We start from the raw sequence: 19,677 nt of genomic DNA on the forward strand, positions 1-19,677 counted from the left end.
CCTCCATCCTTTAACCCCTTTGTGGGTACAAGTAAGGATTTCTAGGGTGGGGTTTGTTTTCTTTACAATTTTGTTTTTAATTATGTGTATGTGATGGCAGGTGTCCTTGGCAGTCAGGTGTGAGAAACTGAACTCGGATCTTCTTGGAGAATTAGATTCTCTCAGCCACTGAGTAGTCTCTTCAGCCTCAGCAAATATGTTTTCTAAGTACCAGTCATACAGGAAGTGTGGGCTTCATATTGTACCTGCTGTGGACACCGTCACAACGAGGTGACAGGGACAGGATGTATGGGGTTTTTTTCGGGCTTTTTCTGCTTTGCAGACTTTCAACTCAGAGGCTAGCACTTGGATTCAGACCCTAACTGAGCCTGCTGTGAAAGGCAAACCAGCCCATCATGACTGGTTTCTGTCTACTGAGGTACACCTGAGAGCTGCCTCACTCAGCTTCTAGCCTAGCTGATTCTCAAGCTGTGTGCCACAACCCCTTTGGCAAACCTCTTATCTCCAAAAATATTTACATTATGATTCCTAACAGCAAAATTATAGTTATGAAGTAGCAATGAAAATATTTTTTTTGCATGGGGTCACCACAACATGAGGAACTAATTAAAGGGTCACAGCATTAGGGAGGGCGAGAGCCACTGGGATAGCTTCTAAACACCCCTACTTCTGTAATGAGCGTGTGCAGTAGCTGGGTCCCTACTTTCTGCCTCAGAGCCAGCCAGGAGCCTGGAGCTGGTGCTGGGTAGGCATTTGTTGATCCTTGCTCCCCAATAGGCCACCAGCCTGTGATGTCCTTTGACATGGCAACTGTGACCCTCAAAGGGCCAGCAGGGACAGAGCCCAACCTCCAAATGCAGAGGGCTAAAGAGCAGTCTGAATGGCAAAAGTCCTAAGCAGCCGAGGACATGAGGACTGAGCACAAAGGACAGGCAGGATTTCGTTACTCTTCTTGTTAACGATCACACTGTGGGAAGTCAGTAATACTCAATCTCAGAAGGAGCTGTATGGGTCAGAAATTTCACAGCAATTTCACCCTCTTTCCGGAAATGGGGAGAGCTTGGTGCACTGGGTGAGGAAGTGGCTGCTTGAGCTGAGTTTAGGGGAACAGCTGCAGCTGGAACTTAGGGGCCCACTCCAGGGCACTCTTCACCACTGCCAGTGCAGAAAGAAACCACTAGAACAAACATCACAGCAAGGCTTTTCCATCTTGCTTCAGCTGTTAAAGCAGAATGGACCTCCTCCCTCCTTGGTTTCAGCAGTTTCAGAAATCCTCTGCTCTTCTCCTTTGATATCCAAAGAGAGAACAGCCAAGCCTTTCTCCCCAGCCTCCAGCTGCTGCCTTGGCCTCCCTCCTTAGCATCCCTCTTCTCTACAAATTTCACCAGTCTGGGCTAATACTGGCCCCAAGCAACCTTGTCAAGACTTGGGCATAGTGGTGCCAGGTTTGCTACAGGGGTCCCAGAGCTGAGCCAGCCTTATTCCGCCAACCACCAGAACCAACAGATCACCTCCAGGTTCTGTTCCAAGCTCTCCAGAGCTCACCATCCTACCTGTGTGGTACCCAGCCTAGGACGTCTGTTCCCTCAAGCATGACACATTTCCCCTCCTGGAAAAACACTTTAATTCACTTAGAGAGGGGGATGCAGAGCTGGACCCCATGGGCTGTTTCCTGACCTACCAGTCTACCTGGGCCCTGGATGGATTCACATCAGCTTTAAAAAGTACCCAGAAAGCCAGCAAGGCAACAGATGCGGCTGTGGGTCCTCAGGGAGCAAGCTGAGGGGAAATAGAGTCACCAGGAGGCTCAGAGCACTAGCCGCCAGGCCTTAGGCCAAGGCTGTGTTTAAGGCTGGTGGCTAGTAAGGGTAGGGAAGCTAGCTCAGGGCCATGAGGTCTGGTCAGCAAGCCCTTGAAGCAACAGAGGCAGTGCGGCTGACATCAGCTCAGCTGGGTTCTTGTAACACAGCAATCAGACTGCAGTACAGCTCAGTCTTTCTCCCTTACCAAGCTTGAAGGTATTGTGGCCAAACCAGAGCTAAAGCCCTTGGCCTGGCCCTGATGTTCACTGCTATACATGTGCGGCTGGGTCAGTCTGAGAGCCACCATCTTTGACTTAGTGGCAGTTTTGACAGCTTGGATGGCATGGAATCCCATTGACCCGGCAGCGGCAGCCACCACTGGTGTCCCCTGGGCCCTAAAGGATAGAGAAAAGAGGGTATCAAGTTGGTAAGAAAACAGGTTATCCCCAAAAGTCACACTATCAGCCCAAAGGCAGAGCTCATCTAAAGGTGCAGTGGGGTTGCCAAAAGCCCGCTGCAAAGAACAGCCTTAGCAACTTCAGGGAGACAGCCATGAAGCCTTTTCCCCGTCCCAACCTCTCCAGCACTGTTAAACTGCGTGGTGTTCTGTAGGCCAGAGAGAGAAGGGGATCCAGCTGCAGGTGGGCCAGCACCCGGGTAGAAGGAAAAAGTATAGTTCCCTCTGTGCCACCTGTCTCTACATCCACTAGTAGGGACATCAACTCTGACACCAGCAACCACCACCAATACTGACTGCCACCACCTACAGTAGGGCACTCATAGCCTGTGACATGCACCCAGGAGCACTTCTCTAGTACTTGTTTCTGACAATCCGAGACAAAGATGTGCCAGAGGGAGGGTCTGGTTAGTCTCCTGCCAACTCCAGACTGACCTTGACTTGTTCTGCCCTCAAGCAGAACAGCAGGTAAGCCTTGCTGCACAAGCCAGATCCAAAGCCTGGCAGGTCCTGAGCCCTCAGCAAAGCACAGAGGCAGGAGGCAAGAGCATGGGGTTGGTGACTCCAGGACTATTTACTGTGTCTCTCAACACTTCCAAACAGTGGCCTTTGATAACCTTTTAAACGCTGTTCAGATGTAAAAAAAGTCTTTGCCCTTAAGTCCAGCAAGGTAGCACATGGTACTATAATCTCCAGCACTCAGGAGGCTGAGGCAGGAGGACTGCCACATATCCCAAGGCAACCCAGGCACAGAGTGCGAGACAGTATTTTAAAAAAGAGACAGAATCGGGCTGGAGAGATGGCTCAGCGGTTAAGAGCACCCGACTGCTCTTCCAGAGGTCATGAGTTCGATTCCCAGCAACCACATGGTGGCTCACAACCATCTGTAAAGAGATCCGATGCCCTCTTCTGGTGTATCTGAAGACAGCTACAGTGTACTTATATATAATAAATAAATAAATCTTTAAAAAAAAGAGACAGAATCATCCAGGCAGTGATACCTGACTTTAAACCCAGCACTTGGGAGGCAGAGGCAGGTGGATCTCTGCATTCATAGCTAGCCTGGTCTGTTCCAGGACAGCCAGGGCTACACAGAGAAACCCTGTCTCAAAAAAGACAATCCTGCCCTGAGCTGGTGAGGTGGCTGAGCTCACTCACTCACCTCCTTCCTCTAGCACGGGTGGACACACATGGGTGCACACTCAATAAAAAACAGGGAGGGGGAGGGGATGGGGGCTTGTGCACAGGAAACTGGGAAAGGGAATAGCATTTGAAATGTAAATAAATAAATATATCTAATAAAAAAATAAAATTTCAAAAAATTAAGGCATGGTGGCACACACCTTTAATCCCAGTACTTTGGGGGCAGAGGTGGATGGCTCTCAGATTTGGAGGATAGCCTGGTCTACAGAGCAAGTTCCAAGTCAGCCAGGTCTACATTATGAGACCCTGACTCAAATAATAAATAACAACCTTTCCCCTTAAGCTGTACATGGTAGGCTGGACTGAGTTCATGGCTGAAGTTTCGAGTCCCACTCCAGTAACTACACCACCCTCAGCTCTCCAGTACCCTCAAAGACTCACCCCAGGGCCCCAGCGTGGACCCTTGGTGACCCAGCAGATCTCAGTGTGGCAGACAGTACAGCGGATCCAGTCACAGCCATCCTTCTTCTGCACCACAATCCGGCACTGTGGGCAGTACATGGCCTCGCCTTGCTGCAGCATCACCTGGGAAGGGGAGCTACTGAGGCCCTGGCCTTGCCCGCTGCAGTGTATTCTCTCAGAGCCCAGCAGGGATAGCCACCACTCCGTTACTGAGGGCTCCCCAACCCAGGCTCTTCCTGCAGTTCCACAAATGACACCCTACTCGAAGATACACCCTGAAATGGGGGTTTGATCAGAAGACTGGACCTCCAAGAACATGTGAACTTAGTCCTCCCTAAGAAGCATTTAGAACATAAGTCCCCATCTCTTGCCAAGACTCTGCCTTACCCTCAGCATCTCAGTTGTCTGCTGGGCAGCCACATCATTCCGAGCCCGATGGGCCAGGTCATCCTGGTACTCTCTGCAATTCATGCGCTCGTGGATGGCCTGAAGGGCAAGAAGTTGAGTGAGACATTCCCCAGGGGCTTAAGCTGTGAGGGACAGAAGAGGCCCAACCCCAGCAGTGAGTGCCATCGGTGAAAGCCCTCACTTAGAAAGCCTAGACCCATTTTACAGAAGACGCAGGGTTCAGGAAGGGGGATCCAGGACCATCAGTAGGAGCCTAATATAAACCCTAATTTAGATGCTGCTGGGTGTTGTAACCCCTAAAGCAGCTCTCCCCTAGGCTCAGACTGTAATCCCTGCAGCTGCCACAGCTAGTTATAACAAGCCCCAACTAGATGGTCCCTGTCTCACCTTGCAGAGCAGACAGTTGACGCGGGTGCACACAGGACAGGTGAACTCGTTGACGTCATCCTCAAAGAAGCACCAGCCCCTGCAGTCGGGGGTCTTGCAGTGGTAGCTCAAGGTGCTTCGATTCTCTGCGATGGACACACCCAGGTCCAGGAAACGCTGGTAGTCCTCAGGGGACAGGAGCTGCATACACACAGCTTTGTTGCTGGGGTTCAGGACACCCAGCAGATACCCTCCTCCTATCAATGGTCCCAGGAAACCCAGCACTTCAACCCTGTCCCAAGTTCCTCTTCCCCCACATGTGCCCTTTTTGGGGGTGGGGGAACGGGGTTTCATGTAATAAAGGCTGCCCTTGAACTCCTGAAGTGTCTCTACTTCCCAAGGGCTGCATTACAGGTGAGCAACCGTAGGTGACTCTAGCTCTGCTCTTCGGAGCCCCTCTAGCACTAAAACCTCCACTGAGAGTCAAGATGGCACAAAGCTATCATCCTAGCACCCAGGAGGCTGTGGCAGAATGTGGGCAAAGTTCTGACAGTGCACGGTCATGATGGCTATAAATCTAAGTGACAGTGCGTCAGAATTACATACCTAAGGACTTAAATGTGGACAAACAGCCAACAGTTCAAATTTCATGAGGAAAACATGAAATTTTATATAAATATAAATATATATATAAATAAAAAGACCTGTCTCAAAGGCAAATCAATATCCAGGTACACTGAACTCTGCCAACAATGTGGCTGCGTCCTAGGCTTGCATCTTCTGGAGCCCTCCACTCCACACAGGAGCAGTGTTGGGGAGCTGCACCTCCTGGAGGGAGAGCTAAGCTGAGAGGAGAGACAGAGAAGGCATGCCCAAGAGCTGAAATGCTCCCTAAAGGATCACTGGCAACAGCAAAGCTGGTCGGTATGATGTAGGCCTTTGTTCTGTATTTAGCTGGGTGTGCTTACAGAAGTTACACATGTCAAAACTCACAGACCTGGGCATACATTCTATCTTGTGTGAACCACAATAACTGATGTTTACCTCAAAAACCTCAAAATTACAGCCTGGGACCAATGAAATGGCATAGTATCAAGGGTGTTTGCTGGCAAACCTGCCAACCTGAATCTGAACTCTGAGAAGCACATGGTTGTAAAGAGAACTAACTCTGGCTAACTGTCCTCTGAACTCCATGCATGCTGTGTGTGGCACACACATACATACACAAATAAATGGAACTATGAAAGAAACGTGGGGGAGGGGCACTGGTACATTCCTTGAACCCTGCACTCAGGAGGCAGTGTCAGGTGATCTGTGAGTCAAACCAGCCAAGACTGCTACATAGTGAGACCTTGCCTCAAACCACATCCACAACAAAAGTCATCTGCCAAGAGCGAAACAGGACAAAATACTATCAGAGGATGTCAGGATGTGTAGGGCTCACAGAGTTAGAGGGGTTTTTTCTCTTTTATTTCTATTATCTGACATTTACTAGAAGCACCACCCCAGACCACTCTGCTGACACCTGCTTCCTCTCGCTGTCACTCCTGAGGCTTGAGTCAGGGCCCGAGGACATCTAGGTGCCCTGCACGTAGTACCTGGTGTAAGTTTGGCCTTTGGCAGAGTGGCCTCCCGGGAAACCTCGAAGCCAGTGACAAGTGTCAGTATACAGGTCTCTCCAGACGACAATAAGGACACTTCATCAATGCCCAGGAACTGACCCACTCAGAAGCCCCCAGGCAAGGTTAAAACACAGTTGCTTTGAACATAGAATAGAAATTCCCCAAGTTCTACTCTCTCAGATCCCCTTCCCACCTCAGAAGAGCCCCTTGGCTCGAGAATCATTTTGTAATATTTTGGGGAACCTCAGAAGAAGTCAGAGGAGAAGGAGTGATGGGGAGAAAGGGGAACCTGTGCATTCCTGGGGTCTCCCATCTGGACCCTGGCCACTGTGATCCTGCTTTTTTAAGTCTATGGTAAAACTCAGGTGCTGTGCTTGCTAAGCTGTACTCTACCTACGAGCCCCTAGCTCTGTAAAACACTCTTGCTTTCTAGTTCAAGCTGGCCTCAAGCTTTTCATCCTGAAGCTTCAGCAGTGCTGAGATGACAGGGTGTACTGTTATATACCATTCAACACTTGAATGGCCATATTGCCACAGGATGTCACCCAAATGGTTCATGTTGTCCCCTACAGGGAATTCGGGCCTGAGCATCAGGGGCTGAGGATTAAGGCCAACCAGTCTTCACACACTTACAGTTGTGTCTGGAGCACTGAAACCTCACTAACCACAGTCAGGTGTTAGGCCTGTATAGCCTGCATGTGGAGGGGACTGACGTAGACCGTTATTCTAGACAAGGCCATCATGAACATCTCATACCACTGAGCAGACAAACCAGGGTCCGACTCTGAAACACGGAAACCCCAGCTCCACCCCATGGAAGCGCTGCCTTACAACTTACGAACTACCGAGTCTTAGGGCACCAGGCCTGGAGTGAGTGGCTACAAAGCAAAAGCAGTTGCCACAGCACTGCACAAGCCTGCACACACTAGCAGACGCTACCTGTGGTTCTGATAGAGGACACAGGGCAGAGGCTGAGTGTCTGACATGAGGTGACACAGCTGCGCAGCAGCCATGCTCCCACCCACCGTAACCCGAGGCCCTGCTGCCCCGGTGAAGAAGCTAAAGCAGCTGAGGTTTCACCTACTGCCTCCAGCTACCCTGCGAAGGCCCCAGGCACTCCAAACAACTCTTGGGAAATGTCTGCTGGGGCATACAGAGAGCTGGTGTTCCTGAGCTGTGCCTGTTACCAGCTCAGGGTTAACTCCCGGGATCAGCATGCCTTCCCTCGCACAGTCTTACCGCCCGGATCTCCCTCTCCAGCAGCTTGCCAGGGCATGAGTAGGTGTTGTCAATGAAGGGGCAGGATACCTCCGCCTCCTGGCTGTTTCGGATGGTACCCTGCAGGCACTCCCTGGGAAGGGGACGGTGGCAGTTAGGCTCATTCCAACCTCCACAGGGACTCCAGCCCTCAGACAGGAGGGCCTGATCCCAGGTCCTTCCTTCCTGTCATCCTCAACCCATCGCCAAGGCCCCACCTGTAGTCACCCCCACCACCCAGTGCTCTGGTCTGGGGCACTGGCATCTCTGCCCAGGTGTCTGTAGTAACCTCCTTGGTCTCTGTGTCTAGCCGGTCCACATGCCACTGCTCAGCACGGCAGCAGTACCACTCAAAGGGGACCAGACCAAGTGCTGCTCAGAGCTTGTCACCTGCACAGGCACAACTCTCCTGTCCCACCACACCCACCATCGCTCTGCTCCCTGGTCTCTTCAGATAGTTTTCCAGCCTCTGCTCCAGCATGACTTCCTTGGGGGTCCTTCCCAGCAAGGCTCAGCCTAGTTACTTAGCATATGGCACCACATACATTAACAGATTCTGCACTGGAACATAAGCTAGACGGAGCATGCCACCAGAGCCCACTATGGTGAACGAACATGCTATTCCCAGCTCCAGGGTAGAAGGGCTACACAGGAGATCCCAGGGAAAGAATACAGAGGACGGATGCTGTGGGCTGTTAGGGCTTGGCCCTAATGTCTTTACAGATACCAGGGCAGTACCAGGTAGTGAGGAGGGACAGCAACTCTGCAGCTAGAACGAACTCCTGTCTCATCTGAGCTCCTTGCAAGTTGTGTGGCCTTGGCAACATGGACACTTGGATTCTCTCTGCCTATTCTTTTTTTTTTTTTTTTTTTTTTTTCTTTTTGGATTTGGAGACAAGGTCTCAAGTAGCCCTGGCTGGCCTTGAACTCACTATACAGCCAAAGCTAGCCTTGAACTTCTTATCCTCCTGCCTCCACCTCCTGAGTGCTGGGATTTCAGGCATAAGCCACAATACCTCTTGCATAAACAGTGGGCATCCAATGAGCTAAGGAACAAGGCCACACATTTACTCTGGTAACGCTGTTGCTGGGTAGGAGTGGGGCCGCACCTGCAGAAGGTGTGCAGACACTCACGCAGCACCACGGCCTCACCGGGTGCCAGCACTGAGTAGCACACAGGGCACTCAGCAGGTTCGGTGTTCAGCACCAGGCTCCTCTGCTCCAGCTGCACGTGCTGCAGGTAGTTCCCCTCCTGCTGCTGCTGTTTCCGCTGGGCACATGGGCAGGGCAGGGCCACCAGGTGGGTCAGGGTCTCAGGTTGTTCAGGTAAGAAGTGGGGCAAGGCTGGGGTAGGATGGGGGCACCAAGGTAGTAGTGGGCTGGGAATGTGGGCAGGCCAAGAGGGCCAGGAGGGGCTACACCAGAGTAAGAAGCCAGTGAGGGAATGAGGATGGTAGAGAAAGACAAAGTTCAGGGTACAAGAGAGAGTGGGGGGTCCACAGGGCTCAAACTCTGGATAAGCAGGGCAGTGCTACAGGAATGGTAGAAGGAGGGTCAAGGCTGGGAGCAAAGTGAGGGGCACAATGCTTGCTAGGTACGGGGTCATGGTCAGGCAGGGCAGGCTGCACTGAATCCAAAGGGAATGCCAGAGGGGAGGAGCATGCTCTTAGAGGGGGGAGCACCACAGTGGGATGTCTATGGAATCAGTGTTTGTGATGGGAACTGACTACTCTAGGGAAATGAGAGTGGACAGAGTCACTCCCAAGAAGCACAGGAAGGCAGTCCATGCGCGAGGAAGGGACAGGAGGTGGAGTATGTATGTAACAGGAGCCGGGATGAGGTTCTAGGCCATGGGGTGAGGACCTGACTGAGGTAGTAGATAGGGTCACAAAGAAGTACAGCCAGCATAGCCAGGGATGCTTACATACATGGGGAAGGGATGTCAAAGCAAGAACGCAGAGCGAGTGAGGAGGCTAGCTGTGCACCACAACAAGAGAAGGAGTGTCAGCCAGAGAATCAGCCTCAGAGAGGCAGCTCTCAGTCAAGGACAAGGTTATGGCTTAGCAGTGTGGTCACAGGGCAGTGGCAATGGCCGGGGGCACAGCAGAATGCAGGTGGCTCCCTTTCTGGTTAGGCTTTCCCCCAACAGCCTGCAGGCATCTGTCCCTGGACCTGTGTGCCCACCTGCTCATACTGGCGCAGCGCCTCCTCCTCACCAGCCAGGCGTGCTCGCTCCTCCTCATCAGGCTGGTACGAGGCAGGGATCTGGTAGGCCTCAGGCCTTGCACGGCAGCACATCTCACACCCAGGCCGTGTGGGTTTGTTGATGAACGTGCAGCCAGGGCACTGCCAGCCCACCTAGGAGCAGACAGGCTGTGAGCTTGGCTGTTGAGCTTGAGAGGGAAGACAGGGCCCAGGTGCCCACGCATTAAGGAAGCTTACCGGTGGTGACTCTGGGGCTGCATCTGGCTGCCCCGTCTCCTGGTGGGTCCTGGGCTTGGGAAGGACAGGTTCCAAGGGACCCCGTGGCTGCAGGGTGAGGTCCTTGAAGCCCAAATCTGCAGAAAGAGTGTGTGTGTGGTATCCAGATAACCACACGCCGAGTTAACCAGGCACGACCCACCTAAAGTCATCTCCCAACTCTACAGTGTTTCTAGACCCCTCCTGAAGGTGAGTGCCCAGGATACCCCAGGATACCCCAAGGCTAAGGCTTTACTTCACCTCACCCATAACTGCACCTTCATGAGTTCCAGCCCTTTTAAGAGGACAAGCTACTAAACTCTGACTCTATCATGCCGAAATGCTCACAAGAAGAAAGAGGCCTGAACATCCTCAGTCAACATGATAACCAGAGATCCAAGGGGATCCGGGCTGGGAGGGACTGAGATGTGGCAGCCGAACGCCATATCTTTTGCCACCAAGGACACAGGTTGGACAACTGGCAAAACCCAAATGAGACTAACTGTACTGTGTCAATGTGAACCAGAGAGAGAGCTCAGTGGGCAAGGGGACTTGCCACCACGCCTGATAGCTTGACTATGAGCCCCTGGACCACACAGTGGCAAGAGAACCATCTCCTGCAAGTTTTCTGTCTTCCTTTCCATGTACTCTGTGGCACATGTATGGACAGACACACACACACACACACACACACACACACACACAGACACACACACACACAGAGAGAAATAAATGTAATCACAAACCAATAAATGTAATCTTTAAATTATTTACTTACTTTGTGAGGGGGTTGTTTGTTTATTTTTCTCAAGACAGGGTTTCTGATACAGTTCTGGCTGCCCTGGAACTCACTCTGTAGACCAGGCTAGCCTCAAGCTCAGAGATCTGCCTGCATGTGCCTCCTAAGTGCTAGGATTAAAGGTGTGTGCTACTATGCCAAGCCCAATAAATGTAATTTTTTAAAATTAAAAAAAAAAAAAAAGAAAAGAAAAAGGCCTATACTTTTGTTAATTTCCGGCACTGGAGAGTTAGGGTAACAGGGGAAAATGACTTTTCTTTCAAGAAAGTACACAAGTATTCAAGGGAGGGAGAGCCTACTTACAGGTACTTCTAAAATGACTCCTAAGACTCTGTACCCAGAGGTAAAGCTAAAGAAGGAAAATAAACAAACAAACAAAAAAACAAAACAAACAAACAAAAAAAAAAACAGCACAAAACAGCAGCGGCAGTGGCAGGGTCTTTAGTCCCAGCTCTTGGGATACAGAGGCAGGCGGTAGATCTCTGAGTTCGAGGCCAGTTTGGTCTACAGCCTGAATGCCAGGACAGCCACAGCTACACAGAGAAACCCAGTCTTGAAAAAACAAAATAAAGAAGGAAAATGTTTCTGTGTATAGCTGTGGGACTTTTCTACAGGTCTGAAATACTACAGTAAAAGCAACCATACTATCTATACCTTAGTTACATCACCAACACATACACACAGAAACACAGAAAACAGACAGGAGTGAACCTGACACTGCTCACATGGCTGGGAATGTCAGGCCAGGACTAAACAGCCCCTCCCTTCATGCCAGCCATGCTCAAGAGTTCTACAGAAAGCTCCCTCCAGCACATCACTGACAGAGGAGACTTTACCTTCCAACATGCGCAGCTGCCGCTGCCGCTGCAGCTCTTGAGGGTTGAGTGATGTGTTGCGGGCTGACAGCAGGTAGAGATAAGCACTGTCTCCATTCCGTCGAATGCCATGTGAATGCAAGGTCTCCTGGTCTCGTGCCAGCCTCTGTCCAACCACCCACTGCTGCAGGCTGGGTGGAAAGCCATAGTCCAGGAATACCTTTGGGGGTGTGGTGGGCGTGCAGTTATAGTTTGAAAAGTAAAACGTCTACCACTACACTCATATTTGAACACCTGATCCCAGGTGGGGGCACTGTTTTCTGAAGCCGTGGAACTGTTGTTGGGGAGGCCTGGCTGGCATAGGTGGCTGAAAGCTGGCTTTGACGGTTAGAGTTTACCCTGCTTTTGCCCCAGCTCTTTACTCCTTGGCCATACAAAAAGCCACAAAAGGTTAAGCCCAGTAGTGGGGCACACCTTTAATCCCAGGGCTCAGGGGGCAGAGGCACAAGGATCTCTTTAAATTCGAGACCAGCCTGATCTACAAAGTACCTTCCAGGCCACCCAGAGTTGGTGAGTGAAACCCTATATTTACAAGAGGAGAGAGAGGAGGGCTGGAGAGATGCCTAGTGATTCAGAATACTTGCTCTTCTTGCAGAGGACCTGGGTTCAATTTCCAGCATGCACAGGTAGCTCACAATCATCCACCCCGGTTCCAGAGGGCACAGCCAGCACACATGGAACAACACGCGCGTGCCAGCAAACATTCATTCACATAAAGTAAAACATATAACTCTAAAGAATGTTTGAGGACAGAAATTAAAACAATCAAACAAAACAAAAAAAACAACAAAACCCCCCAGCAGCTGCAAGTTCCTGACCCCTAGATGGAGTCTCTCAAGCACAGCCCTTTCCACTGTGACACACTGTATCCTCTGGACTGTGAGCCAAAATGAGCCTCTCCTCAGATCGTTTCTGTCAGAGACTTGACCACAGCAACAGAAAATAGGGTATAGGGGGAACAGAGAGAGAGAATGGGGAAAGCCGAAGAGGAGCCCACCCCTTGCAGCCTCTCACTCACCATGTCCTTAAGGGAGGCCACTGTCATATCAGGTCGTACTGTGAGCCAAATGGTGACAGTGTGCATGTAAGCATCTTCCACACTCACACAAAGCCTGTGGAAAACAAGGGTAGGCAAGGATTTGGGCTGCCAGCATGGGAATGTTCAAGTCTGCACATGTGCAAACGCTATTTGCTGGCTAGATTTTTGTCAACAAAAAAAAAGTCAGAAAAGAAAATATCCATTGAAAAAAAATATCTTCATCAAATTGGCCTGTAGGCAAGTCTGTGGGACATTTTCTATCCTTTTTAGAAATCAAATTTTTACAAGATTTATCTTATTTCATGCGTATGAGTGACTGCCTGCATGTACATATCCACACTGCTTGCGTGCCTGGTGCCTGTGCCAGTCAAAAGAGGACGTCAGACTCCCTGGAATCAGTTACAAAGAGTGGTGAGCCACCATGTGGGTGCTGAGAACCAAACCTGGGTCTTCCACTCTTACCGCTGAGTCAAATCTCCAACTGGGCTGTGGGCAGTGCCACCTCTAAGCAGATGGTCCTAGGTTATTATTAAAAGGCAATCTGGGGGTTGGGGATTTAGCTCAGTGGTAGAGCACTTGCCTAGCAAGCACAAGGCCCTCCCTGGGTTCGGTCCCCAGCTCCGAAAAAAAAAGGAAAAACAAAAAAAAAAACAAAAGGCAATCTGAGCAAGCCTCAGACTGCATAAACAGCATCCCTCCACGAACTCTATGTCAGTCCTGCCTCCAGGTTCCTGCTTCAGTTCCTGACCTGACTTCCCTCAGTGACACGATATGTGGGAGTCAAACCCTCTCCTCCCCAGGTGCTTCTGGTCACGGTGTTATTACAAGAGGAAGCAAACCAGAGCAACTAGCATGGACGGCCCAAGTTGGGGAGAATTTCTCCCGACCTCCACCCAACAGGAAGCACCGCCTGAGCCCTTCACTGGCTCACATTAGCTGGAGGGCACAAGGAACAGCAGGACTGGGGATTAGACGCAGGGCCTGGCTCTAGGAGAGTATTCTACACTGAGCTGTGTCCCAGCCCTTTATTTTTCATGTATTTCACATATGAAGGGGGACACTGTTGGTGTCCTCAGACACACCAGAGGAGGCATTCAATCCCATTACAGATGGTTTTGAGCCACCATGGGAACTGATCCCAGGACCTCTGTTTTGGTTTTTTTCTTTTTTTCTTTTTTCCGGAGCTACCCAGGGCCTTGTGCTTGCTAGGCAAGCGCTCTACCACTGAGCTAAATCCCCAACCCCATCAGGACCTCTGGAAGAGCAGTCAGTGTCCTTAATCACTGAACCATCTCTCCAGCCCAGAAGTTTTTTTGTTTTTGTTTTTGCTGTTTGTTTTGATACATATTTTCTAGCTCTGTATTTTTATGTTGAGACAGGGTCAGTAAATTGCCAAGGCAGGCTTTGAACTTGTCGTCTATCCGTTTCAGCCTCCCAGGAAGCTGTCACCAAGCCGGGTAAATTATTTTGCAGAGAAAGGAAGATTCTTTGGGTGTGGTTTGGTTTGAAGTAGGCTCTCATGCAAGGCTGGTCCTGTACTCCCTATTGAGCAGAAGATGCCCTTGAACTTCGGATCCTCTCTTCCAATGGCTAAGTGTTGGAATTACGGTCTGCCCTGGCTGCACCTGTCCCTCTCTTCTGACCAATGAGCAGCATCTGGTGTTGGACACATACCTGAGGCTAGCCACTTAGTCCTTTCTAGCAGCCTGAAGCAGACTCTGCCATATTCTTTCCCAGATACAAGCATTCCATGGCAGCCAATCAATACGTGCTACAGAGACTGAAGTCCAAGCCGTATCATTCTAACGATGTCTAACTTGGTTAGCAGTGCTGGGCGCTGAATGAAGAGCCTCACACACCCCAGGCAATCCCTCCACCATGAAGGCCACGTGTTCTTATTTTAGCATATAAGCATCAGTTTTCTCGGAGATCTGTGAGCTTATTTTGTTCTTTTGTTTGTTTTTTTGTTTTTTTTTTAAGATTTTATTTATTTTACTTTTATGAGTATACTATAGGTATCTTCATACATACCAGAAGAGAGCATCAGATTCATTACAGATGGTTGTGAGCCACCATCTGTATGTGGTTGCTGGGATTTAACTCAGGACCACTGGAAGAGCAGTCAGTGCTCTTAACCACTGAGCCATCTCACCAGCCCCTTTTGTTTTGAGGCAGGATCTCACTAGGCAGCCTAGACTAGCTGTCACTGTCCTCCTACCTCAGCCTTCTAAGTGCTACCAAGCATTACAGATGTGTGCCACCATGCCTGGCTCCTGACACATCGGGCAAAGACCAAAAAGTAAGAAAAATGACAATGCGAACTGAGCTGACCACCAAGGAAAACAGATAACCTACACCACGGGACTGGAGTCCAGCCTTCTGAGACCTGGGAGAGCCATGGGAAACAGTGCATCATCTGAGCAAAGGCAGCCAGGTCAGGTAGTACACACCTGTGATCCCAGACTCAGGAAGCTGATTTCTGCAGGAGGATAGCCCCAAGTTTCAGGCCAGACTACTCCTATCCTACATAAAAAAAAAAAAAAAAAAAAAAAAAAAAAAAAAAAAAAAAAAAAAAACAAAAGGGGTTGGGGATTTAGCTCAGTGGTAGAGCGCTTGCCTAGGAAGCGCAAGGCCCTGGGTTCGGTCCCCAGCTCCGAAAAAAAAAGAACCAAAAAAAAAAAAAAAAAAAAAAAAAAAAAAAAAAAACCCAAAAAAAACAAAAACAAAAACAAAAATGAAAAACAAAAAACACCTTGTCTTAGCAGCCCCTACTCTGAAAAACACTTCAGAGAGTACCCAAGAAACTCTTCCAGAAAATGATTTTCTTTTTTAACATAGGATCTCATTATTTAGCACTGCCTGGTCTGGAATGGACCATGTACAACAGGCTGACCTCTAACTCAGAGATTCGCCTGTCTCTGCCTCTTGAATGCTGGGAGTATAAGCATGTACCACATGCCTGAGGCAGGAAAATGATTCTGATACCCAACCACTGGTAAAAATCAGAAATAAACAGACATACAAAGACTCAAAGTTCTCTGTCTACATTTCCATAAGAAAGGGGTTTTTGTTGTTTTGGTGTTCTTGTGAGATCTGGTTTCATGTATTCAGGTTGGTTCTGAAACTTCTGATCCTCCTGCCTCTACCATCCAAGAATTGGGATCACAGGTGTGCACCACCACACTCAGCTAAGACCAGATTCAAACTACCTAGGAGTTTGGAAACACAAAAGTACATACACCTTACACTGTATTACTCATGCCACAGTGAACAATTGCACAATAACAATACTATGAATCACACAGACTAACGCTGACTGACTAACGCTTTCACCAGGGTCACGTGAGACCATCAGAAAACACATTCACATTACAATTCATGACAGGAGTAGAATTACAGTTATGAAGCAGCAACAAAATAAATTTACGGGGCTGGAGAGATGGCTCAGCGGTTAAGAGCACTGACTGCTCTTCCAGAGGTCCTGAGTTCAATTCCCAGCAACCACATGGTGGCCCACAACCATCTATAATGAGATCTGGGGTCATCTTCTGGCCTGCAGGCACACATGCAGACAGAAAGCTGTATGATGTATACATAATAAATAAATAAATATTTAAAAATAAATAAATAAATAAATTTATGGCTGGGGGTCACCACACCAAGAGGAGCTGTATTAAAGGGTCACAGCATTAGGAAGGCTACACAGGTTCTGAACCAAAGAGGTGCAAATTATGGAAGCCTTGTGGTAACAGAGCGAAACCTCTAAGTTACTATATCACCAGGTTTGGTCCTTTGAGCCTGTGATTCCGATACTCCCCCATATAAAACCGTCTTGAGGTAAAGGCTAGCAATGACTACACAGTGATTTACAGGCCAACAGAGCAAGGCTTGCTCTATGAAAACAAAAAGTAAATTTAAAAAAAAAAAATAAAAGAACGGTTGAAGAGATGGCTCAGTGGGTGGAAGCACTTGCAAGCTGACCTCCAGACCCTACGGTGGGAAGGAGAGAACTGTCTCCTCAAATGTGTTCTGACTTCAACACAACGGAGGAATGAACCTCGCGCTTGCTTCTAGCAGCAGTCACTAACGCTGGAGGATCTGCATGGCCCCTGTGCAAGAACACCCATTGTGCAGGGTCCTCTTAAAAAAACAAACAAAACAAAAAAAAAAACACACCCTAGCCCAGCCTACCCCATAGCTCACAAGTGATTTGTGAGCGACTTGGCTCTGAAGCTCAATCCCCTACAAGAGAATCCTCCAGTGAGGCCCTATGTTTGCTCCCTAGCACTGTAGGGGAAAAAAATAAATAACCTGTCCACAGACACTCAAAAGGCTTCCGGTCCCCTTGATGCGAGACACACTCACCTGATGTCTTGTGTTGGGGAAACCTCGGGTTTTACTTGCACCCTGAGGGGTACCTTCTGCTCTGCCAGCCAGGTGGCATACTTGATTGCAGCCTGTTCATCTCCGCCAGCCACTGCCCGGGCAAGGCTCAGGGCCATCTCCTCTGCTGAAGGTCGGCAGAGAGCAAGCAGGTTAGCACCAGTTTATTTGGGGAAGCTGGAGAGGTAGCCCTTGGTGCATGCTTTGTTCTCCTTCCCTAGTGAGTAACTGTATCTTCTGCACATGGCTATCTTAAAAGTTCCTTTTTTAAGAGGGAGGTGCTTTTTCGGTCCTCACTCCCCTGTACCCTGGGCTCATGGAGTTCTCTTCTTTCTTCATGCTCCATACTTTCATTGGCTTATCTGATAAGCATTTCTTGAACTCTCTTGTATGCCACCCACTCTTCCAGAAAGTAGACTCTTTAACGGTGGCTAAGACAAAGAGTGTCCTTCTCCTTATAAACCTCTTAAGTTCAACAAGAAAGTAGAAAATTTAAAGCTGGACGAGGAAATCAGATTGTGGTCCATTCTAGCAATAACTGAGTAAGGAGGTCAGGGAAATTGAGGCCTGAAGGAGAGGTAGCTGGACATTCCAATGTCCAATAAGGGAGATTGTTTCAAGAGGCCAGAGAGTGGGCAAAGGCCTTGAGCAAGACGTGGTTGAATCAAAACAGAAAAGCCAAGGACTCAGTAGTAGAGCATTGACCTAGCATGCGTGAAGACCGCACGCAGTTCGATCCCCATGGTAGACAGAACAGAGGAGGCTGGTGAGAGATGGATGCAAAAAGAATGGGAAAGGTCATTAAAGATGGCCCAGAGCTCTGGGCTTGGTTTTATAAAGAGGATAGGGTTTCTAGCAAACAGAACAGGAGCACTATCGGAGTTCCCCCCAAATCTGAGTGGAACTAGGGAGAGGCATGTATGTTCCCTCTCCGTCCTACTCTGGTCAACTTAAGTTTATTTTCCTAACAACCGGGAGTTCTCCAGGTTCTATGCTCTGTGTTCACAGAGTCTCCGACCCCTACTTCTACACTGGCTAGCCCTAGGGTCCACTTCCACCAGCTCCAATCGGTGCCCACCTTTCTTGGTCTTCTCGTCCATCTGGCCTGGCTGCGCCCATCCCCTCAGAAAGGGCTGCTGCTTCCGGGAAACGCTACCTTGGGGTAACCTGGGAGAGGGCGGGAGGGCAGAAGCAACTCAGTCCTAGTCGGCCTTGTGCGTGTGTCCCGGTCTACACTCGGGCAGCATCACACTGCCGAAGGCCCAAAGTCTGGCATTGGGACCCAGTAGGGCCCTGCGAAGAACACAGAAAGCGAAGGAGACACAGGGCCAAGGCCGCAAAGGGCGATGGGTAACCACGACCCAAAAGCAAGAGACGGAGGGAGGCGGGCGGGCGGGCGGGCCGGCGGGCGCCACAGCGTCCGGAACCCCAGCCCGGAGGCTCGCGCTACCCGGAAGACAGTGCGGGCAGCGTCCCCGGAAGAGAAAGTGAAAGTGGCAGTCCCGGAAGTGCTGCAGACTGAATGGAGAACTGTCCCCTCACCCGAGACAGAGCAGGGTCACCCGCTGGAGCAGACCACTAGACTGTTCCTGGCACGCACGCTCCACCACATGGTCTGGCGGACCAGAGACACTTGGTTTAGGTGCCCCTTGGCCGACCACTAATTCCAGGCAACGCCAAGCTCTGAGAGGGCGGGGCCTGGGGCGGGGCTAGGGGCGGGGCCTGGAGGGCGAGGTTTAGGATAGGCTTCTCAGCGTCCTCTGTTCTCCACCGCTTGCTTTTCTAGTACCCTGTCCAAACGTGTGTGTAGCCTGCAGGCTCACCAAGTCGTCAACACATCAATAGGTAGCCCCGGATCTTGGTCCTTTTGCACTTGAGGAAATAGAGGGTTTGAATGTTTATGACTTGCTTAAAGCCACATTGCTAGGGTTTAAATCCAGATGTGGCAGTCTCGGGAACCCACCTTAGCAGCCTGAAGACTTGTCTTTACGTGTTCACCACTCTTCTATTGGCCTAGCAAAGGATGGGAATTCTTTTCAGCCGCCACTCATTTTACATTTTCTCCCACTTTCATTCCACAGATTAGCGGATACACTGGGTCTCTCTAGCGCACAGATCTCACCTTTCCCTACAGGAACATAGGAGTACTTCTTCGAGTGCGAGTACACACACACACACACACACACACACACACACACACACACACACACACGGAAATTTTGCATACTTTTCCACCTGCCCCCACCTTTGCATGCATTTCCCACTATCTCCCTCCCCCTGTCTCACTGCACCCTGAAGCACTGGCTCTTGAATCCTAGAATGAATTCCTCTGCCAAGTTTGGAAGCTTCTGGTTTTAGAATTTTACAGCCCCATCTGGGAATGTCTGTAAATCCCAGAACTTGGAAGTTGGAGACCGGACACTTGACTATGTGAGACTCTGGAGAAAGAGGGGAGGAGGAACGGAGGTGGAAGACTGTGAAGGGAGGGATGGAGGGAGGGAGGGAGAAAGGGAAGGAGAGATAAATAATTCCACCTGGGATCTTCTGGTCACAAATATTCTTGGGTTTTGACAGAAAAGATCATTGTTTATACTTCCCAAATTC

The 19,677-nt window shown here is 49.8% G+C and overlaps 1 protein-coding gene across 7 annotated transcripts; it reads right to left on the bottom strand.

The window, feature by feature from the left end:
• Window positions 1-1,607: 1,607 nt before the first annotated feature.
• Rbck1 (RANBP2-type and C3HC4-type zinc finger containing 1) lies at window positions 1,608-18,758 on the bottom strand. Of its 7 annotated transcripts, none has more exons than XR_015683357.1 (13): window positions 18,616-18,758; window positions 18,152-18,240; window positions 17,056-17,200; window positions 12,670-12,763; window positions 11,613-11,811; window positions 9,960-10,075; window positions 9,702-9,875; window positions 8,627-8,861; window positions 7,500-7,611; window positions 4,660-4,839; window positions 4,252-4,350; window positions 3,844-3,987; window positions 1,608-2,197 (listed from the first exon to the last, which is right to left on the bottom strand). XR_015683357.1 is itself a non-coding variant. In XM_087654134.1 (13 exons), the coding sequence occupies exons 2-13, from the start codon at window positions 18,171-18,173 to the stop codon at window positions 2,117-2,119; spliced, it is 1,524 nt and encodes a 507-aa protein (XP_087510260.1). In that variant the 5' UTR covers window positions 18,174-18,240; window positions 18,616-18,758; the 3' UTR covers window positions 1,608-2,116.
• Between the last annotated feature and the right edge of the window lie 919 nt (window positions 18,759-19,677).

The sequence above is a fragment of the Rattus norvegicus genome, chromosome 3 (genome assembly GCF_021556685.1).
Source record: "Rattus norvegicus strain SHRSP/BbbUtx chromosome 3, alternate assembly SHRSP_T2T, whole genome shotgun sequence".
Classification (NCBI taxonomy): Eukaryota; Metazoa; Chordata; class Mammalia; order Rodentia; family Muridae; genus Rattus; species Rattus norvegicus.